This window comes from Sinohyriopsis cumingii, chromosome 17 (assembly GCF_028554795.1).
Source record: "Sinohyriopsis cumingii isolate HCF-2022 chromosome 17, ASM2855479v2, whole genome shotgun sequence".
NCBI lineage: Eukaryota > Metazoa > Mollusca > Bivalvia > Unionida > Unionidae > Sinohyriopsis > Sinohyriopsis cumingii.
The window spans coordinates 87328576-87335678 of record NC_142977.1 but is presented as its reverse complement, the minus strand read 5'-3'; the positions used below and the strand labels follow the sequence as shown (position 1 = coordinate 87335678).

Genomic DNA, 7103 nt, shown 5'->3' with positions numbered 1-7103 from the left:
ATACATGATTTACATTCGTACAGTTCCTGCAAACTTGATATGTGATTTACTGGAAGTAGACTGCATATAAATGTATAGAATCCACTAAACATCACAATAGAGCATCACTTTAATGAAAAAGAAAGCGAGGCTCCAGTGCAGATTGATCATGCGTTATACATTGTCCCCTTTACTCAGTCCACTGGTCTACCCATGTAAACTAATTAAATGTCCTGTTGGTGGATTTTTACGGATGTTTTGCTTCATTGTCAATTCTCTTGCATGTTACAGAGTCTGATGATGGAATTTAATCATCCTTGATTAATAAATATGCCACTGTATAGTAATTCCAGTTGTGTCCTACATATATTTCAACTATTACAGTACAGTTCTTATCTAAAATGTATGTCTTGTAGAATGCATATGCTTGTTATGAAACTTACAGGACGACATAAATCTGAATCGATCTATAAGCATCTGATTTGTCAAATGTTGTAAATATATTTATGTGTTTTCAGCGATGATCCAGCTAACGTTAGTGAGCAGCCTAGTGTTGTAACAACACACAACAACACCAGTACTGTAGACCCACCTCTCAACACTGGTGCAATGTACAGTAATGTACCCACAGTTCCAACTATCAGACAACAGGATAATGTCGTGGCCATGTTTCCCAACTCAGGGACTAGCGAGCATGCTGGTATAGCAGCAATAGTACAACGTACCAGTGAAGAGCATGGTGCTGGATCAAGAAACACTGAACCTCATAATGATGTAACCGGACATCCCAACATTGGTGATCTGCATCATACTGTAATGACAAATTACAGGTCTTCTTGTTTAGTTGACAACATGGCTGTGATTTTGGAAGAAGTGTAAGATGTTTTAAAAAAATATTTTTCGGAAAGATCCAATTATGAGATGCCATGTTGTATGGTTGCTGTATGCATTAATGGTTAGAAAAAAATCGATCAATAGTCTTTGATCAAAGTATATGAAAAACAAAATTTCCTTCTTGAGGCCAATCTGTGCCTTTTCAGCGATACTCTACTTTATATGAGATAGTGGAAATTCTTTTGTCTAGATGAGTCATAATAACGCATAATAAGATGCAGCTAACTCTAATTAGTTCATTTTACATGCTGGACTATGTATTTTTGTGCCAAGTGACCTGTTTATGTTTCCATCTGCAAAAAGGTAACTATTTTCTTAATATTAAAGACTGGTTTAACACAAACACACGCACGCCGATAAGCACCGATTGCTAATATATCTATTAACTAGTTAATCTTGTTGGATATCTTCTGCTTTGTTATCCAAGTAAAATATATTAATTCATGTATATAGCTTGGCTTCAATTACATGTTTACAGTGGATATCTTTATTTCTCACTGCCACATGCACATGAATGAGTGTTTGCCCTTTGAATTAGGAAAGTTAGATACAGCTGACAAATTTTAAGATTCTTAGACTCCGTTGCTTTTCTTTTCTCTTGTTTCAGTATATATTGACGCCTTCTTAGTTTACAAAATTCCACCTGAATTCAGTAATTTAAGTACCTTGACATCCTCCTTTTTGTTGCCACAGCAAGGACATTCATGACCCAGTAGCTGTCTTGCGCTATTTTCAAAAATCTGTAATGACTGGAAGACAATTAGACCAAACATCATTAACAGAACCGCTGGAGGGTGAAACCCAATCCATCTATGTGTCGCGGATGAATATGTTTGCAACAGGAATGGAGGAGATCCTGGAAGCGCCCAACCTTCTGGTACCCCTTGAGGTGACATTTTATGGAGAAGAGGCTTCCGACCAAGGGGGACCAAGGAAGGAGTTCCTCACTCATATGATGCAAGAGATAATAAAAGAAGAATGTAGACTTTTTGAAATGACTGAGGAGGGTGCATACACACTGAAAGATGACTCCGGTGGACTTGAAAGGAAATACTATTTTGGTGCAGGACTAGTTTGTGGTAAGTGTTATATTTTCGTTACTTGCTGTAGATTTAATTTTTACTATGCTGGTCATAATTCGGCTATCAATGGACAACATATTTGCGATGTGAAAATTAGGCAGAGCACAATATGCTTTCATGTTAATTTTTGTGGTAAATAGCTTTTGTCTGCAATTTGGTAAGCAATCGATAAAGCAAATCGTTTGTCGCGTAAATTAATGGTATAGGTCTTTCATTCTGTTATTGAACGAAAGTATACTCTCTCTCTCTCTCTCTCTCTCTCTCTCTCTCTCTCTCTTGACATAAAAAGCGATCCTAACTGTTTTAGCAAAAATATTTCTGACATTCTTTAAGTCCTATACCTCAGTTTCAGTTTACACGACATTGTTGCAGGCATGGTCAATACATTGCTATTTTTGGCGTGCACTCATGTGTCACGCTTATTTCAACACCTAGTAAGATGTGATTGCGATGACCCACATTTCTTGCTTAACAGGCTTTGCCTCGTTTTTGGAGTTAATAAGCGTGAAACAGAAAAATGATTCATTTGTTTTAAATATATCTTTCATTTAATATCACACGAGCGTCATATTTGGTACTTTCTAAAGTACCCATTCTATTCTTGTTAACAACATTTTTAGGTTTGTCATTGATGCAGAACGGGCCTCAACCATGTTTCCTAACAGATGAAGAATTGGAAACGCTCCTGTCCCAAAACTTAACACCAGTCCAGGCACAATTTAGAGATGGCTTAAATCGGCTTGGTTTTGTTGATGTAAGCACAAATGAGTATCTAAACTTTCCCAAACCTGCAGCTGTAACCCGGACCTATAAATCTCTTGTAACCTGTTATTATTATACACTAAAAATCTTGGCAGTGATTTTGGGCCCACATATAGCTTGTTTATTAAACAAGGATTGTAAACATTGTTAAGGTTATTTTAAAGCATAAGTTGATCATGTATTAGATTATGTGAATATCAGCTAATCTCATCAAGCTTTCTAAATTTAGTTCCCATCATATTTTCCAATTCTTGAGAGGTAAACTGAAGATGCGCATAACTGGATAAGAATCAAACTGATAATAAAGTCTTATGTGCAAATAGAAGTTATGGTACAAAGACCATTTTGTTATTGCAACCTTGCCAATGAAACAGTTTGGGTCAATTACAACTTTTTTATGTATTGAAATGTTACTTTTCAGTTAATGCGCCGAAAGCCGTGTATTAAATATCTCTTCAGGCCTTCTGCAAGGTCAACTCTGACACAGAGAAAATTGATCCATGTCCTAAAACCAGTATTCTCAGATATCGGATCTAACAGAAGATTGAAGGAGGATGGTACATATAAAAAATTCATAGCATACCTTAAAGAAGTTTCAGGTAAATATATAACATCTGTAAAGATAACAAGAACGAGGTAGTTCTGATTTCATAGATTATAGATATACATTTATCAAAATGAAATATGTGGTAAATGTTTTTCGTTTGCGCCATGGTTATAATTGAACTAGTTTCTTAAAGATTATTATTAATATAATGATATTACATGTTTACTCCTGAATTACTCCATACTATCTAAATTGTATCTGTGTTCAGTCCGTTGTACCTATGTTGTGTTAGATTAGCATGAATACTAGGACTCCAATATATACACATTTTGAGAGACGTTCGATGCGAAAGGTTTATATAGCCTCTAAAGAGAGGTGGACATTTTCTTCTTTTACATTCACATTTCTACGACTTATTGTAAAACAATATGTTCAGTCCTTCTTTGTGGCAGCTAGCTAGGTTTGCATAAACGATGTGATGTGATGTGATTTGGATTTTTAACGTAGCTTTAACAATTTTTCAGTCATATCGCTACGATGTCTGCAATGTGGCAGTTTATAGTGATGTCTAGTACTGGGGCATCATGCCGCAGACATGTAGTATGATGTTCCACCCAGTCACATTATCCTGACACCGGGCCGATCAGTCCTAACACTAACCTCTTAATGCTGAGCGCCAAGCGAGGCAGCTGTTAGTACCGTTTTTGTAAGCCTTTGGTATGACTCGGCCGGGGATCGAACCCACGACCTCCCGCATCCAACATAAACGATAAACACACACACAAACACAGATATATATATATATATATATATATATATATATATATATATATATATATATATATATATATATATATATATCCTTTTCTATGTTAATACCGGTTATATCTCATCGTGTAGTATAAAAAACGTGACATTTCCATTTCAGCGAGCTTCACATGTTCAAATATAAAATATATTGCTTTTTGTTTCACATGAAATATATTCGGCATTAACACATGAAAACAACATTTTAATTTTATTAAATAACAAACTTGCTGTTATGTTTATTGTATGAAACCTACTCCTGAACAGAATACTAGAAGAATCACTCTTCAGCACGCAACCACCATCCCTTATTTTTGTATTCACCGCACTGTGAACGGCATTCAGTATCAGCGAGCGGCTTTTGGTACATCAGCACATTCAAAACTGGAATTCACTCCGATTAGTCTACATCTTTGGCCTTGTGATAAAACATTTATGACTATTTGGCATCCATTTCACTATACTGCAAGTTTTCTTTTTTAAATTTTCATTTCGTATTCTAGGGAAGTAAATTAGTTGTTTACAAAACTTGCTGGTTTTGGCGTTTTTCTGTCACTTGGTTTAAGATCATATATTTGAATATATATATATATCTGTCACTTGGTTTAAGATCATATATTTGAATATATATATATCTGTCACTTGGTTTAAGATCATATATTTGAATATATATATAATTTGAATATATATATATATATATATATATATATATATATATATATATATATATATATATATATATATATATATATATATATATATAATTCTATTGCTTTTTATAGGTGGTAGAAGAGGAACGGAGAAAGCCAAAGTTACACTGGAGAAAATATTACAGTTTGTGACGGCATCTGCAGAGATACCAGCTTTAGGATACTACATGCCACCCAAGATTGAATTTTTTGATGATGGAAGTATGCTTCCTAGAAGTTCTACTTGCATAAATGCCCTTTATTTACCTTTGGGACATTTACCAGATGATGCCGCATTATTTTCCTTTTTTGACTATGCATTTCTGAACGAATACTTCGGAAAAATGTAATCTGACATTTTTCACCTCAGTCAAAATCTGCTTGGAGATAGGTAATGGAAAAAAAAGCAATTTATTTGTTTGATTTTACTAGCATTGAATACTTGTTTTATCATAAACTTCACAGAGATGATGACTATGACTTGATAATATATCACTGGGCGTTAGCCAATATATATATATATATATATATATATATATATATATATATATATATATATATATATATATATATATATATATATATATATATATATATATATATATATGTGGTGTGTGTATGTGGATGTGTGCAGTTTAGTCTATTATTTGCATATTATCAATGTCATCTATATAAAGCGATAATGATTTTAATTCATTAGGATAGCACAGACTTCATAAAATAAGACTTTCACAATGCATCACAATTTCATGCACACCTAGAAATAAGATTTTCTTATCAATATTATTTGGTAAATGAATAATATTGTTACATTATCATCAGTGGCGTAGCTATCTCACCACGGACCACACATACAACTTTTTGCACCGCCATCCCCCCTCCCCCCTTACTGTCACTTTATATGATTTTTTTTCTGGTTGGGCCGTACCCTAAACACTTCCGGGCCCCACAGCACGGCTGTACCTGCTACTGAGGTAGTTACGCCACTGATTATCATGGTACAATCGAATACTATGTATTGCCTACTTATATAAAATCCTGGCAAATGAAAATATGAAAATCTAAAATTTGGCTGACTAAGAAATAAGAACATCATGTCAAATCAAATTTATTAATGTTATTAAAGAAATATAACAGACATTTCGTTACTTACATATATTTATCAATAGTATTTCGTAGAATTTTGTTTTGACCAATGTTTACACAATTATACATACTGAATGCCGTCCAAAGCAGGTTTCGATAAGGTACCGTCTCAAGAAAGTGTAAACAGCGGAAATGAGATACATATAAGACTATTGTAAAATTTCAAAATAAAACATTGTTACGATTCTGTGGTCTGAAAGTAATGAGCCTAATGTAGCAACACCGTCAAGTTTTGTACAATTTACAAATAATTTAGTTCTATAAGTTATGAAATGAAACTTTAAGAGGAATTTATAGTATTATGAATTAAATCGAAAATAACACTGTGAAGTGTCGAAGTTTGAATTGCAGTGAACTTTAAAGTTGAATGTGTTGGTCATTAACATTTTATCGCGTTTAAGCCAGAAAAGTGTTTATGAGGGATCACTTCGACCTTTCTTCGTTCATCTCCGCCCATGTCCGTGTAAACTTCAAAGGGGCAGCATTCCAACTAAGTGAAATTCACCGGGCTATCTTAACACGGCCCTTACAAAGTAAACATTTGAGCTACCAACCCTAACCACTTGGTAGGAACCTGTGTCCACTTATCATTTTCAAAGGGAAATAGTTACGCACCGTCGTTCACAGATTCCGACCTGTCTAAACCTGATGAAAGGAATTATTTCTTTGGGAAAAATTAGGGACCGCTGCCTACGATTGGGCAGAATAAATTAAGGCGTACACTTTAGAAGCAATCAGACTTTAAAGTGACGACCTTAGTCAAAATTCATAAGTCTGAAATTTCCTGAAAGAGGAGTCTAGTCTTCGGAGGAGGCCTAAAGACAATATTGATATCCTTGTTAAACAAGAAAAGGACCAGGAGACCGTCTTGTAAAAGAAAGACAGGTTTTAATGCTCGGAAGCGTATGTTCTGAAAGAGAACATCAACAAGGTACGCAAGTTTAGTTTCACGTAATATTCTATTATTTGATTGCTTGTTTTATACAAATGCGTTTTCTATGATTAGGTTTCCATATATGTATCGTTTATTCAGTTTCATGGAAATGTGTTGATGCTAGAGTTTTTGTGCAGTTTATGTTATTCAATTTCATGGAAAGTGTTGATGCTAGAGATGTTATGCGATTTAATATTTATTCATTTTCATGGAAAGTGTTTATGCTAGAATTGTTATGCAATTTACCTTTCAATTTTACAGTT

General features: G+C 34.3%; 1 protein-coding gene across 2 annotated transcripts; it reads left to right on the top strand.

Moving 5' to 3' along the window:
- Window positions 1-411: 411 nt before the first annotated feature.
- Window positions 412-5898, top strand: LOC149779380 (uncharacterized). Of its 2 annotated transcripts, none has more exons than XM_089940012.1 (5): window positions 412-854; window positions 1567-1952; window positions 2576-2709; window positions 3139-3316; window positions 4854-5898. In XM_089940012.1, exons 1-5 carry the CDS (start codon window positions 589-591, stop codon window positions 5108-5110), a joined length of 1221 nt encoding a protein of 406 aa, XP_089796138.1. In that variant the 5' UTR covers window positions 412-588; the 3' UTR covers window positions 5111-5898. The 2 variants fall into 2 exon arrangements, with proteins under 2 accessions (XP_089796138.1, XP_089796139.1); XM_089940013.1 differs by lacking the exon at window positions 412-854 and adding an exon at window positions 1039-1176.
- Window positions 5899-7103: the final 1205 nt, after the last annotated feature.

Excerpts from the sequence above, each read along its gene's own strand:
- LOC149779380 (XM_089940012.1), top strand. The coding sequence starts at position 589 with ATGTACAGTAATGTACCCACAGTTCCAACTATCAGACAACAGGATAAT. Across the intron at positions 2,710-3,138 it reads ATCGGCTTGGTTTTGTTGAT|TTAATGCGCCGAAAGCCGTG; the intron begins GTAAGCACAAAT and ends GTTACTTTTCAG. Across the intron at positions 3,317-4,853 it reads ATACCTTAAAGAAGTTTCAG|GTGGTAGAAGAGGAACGGAG; the intron begins GTAAATATATAA and ends TGCTTTTTATAG.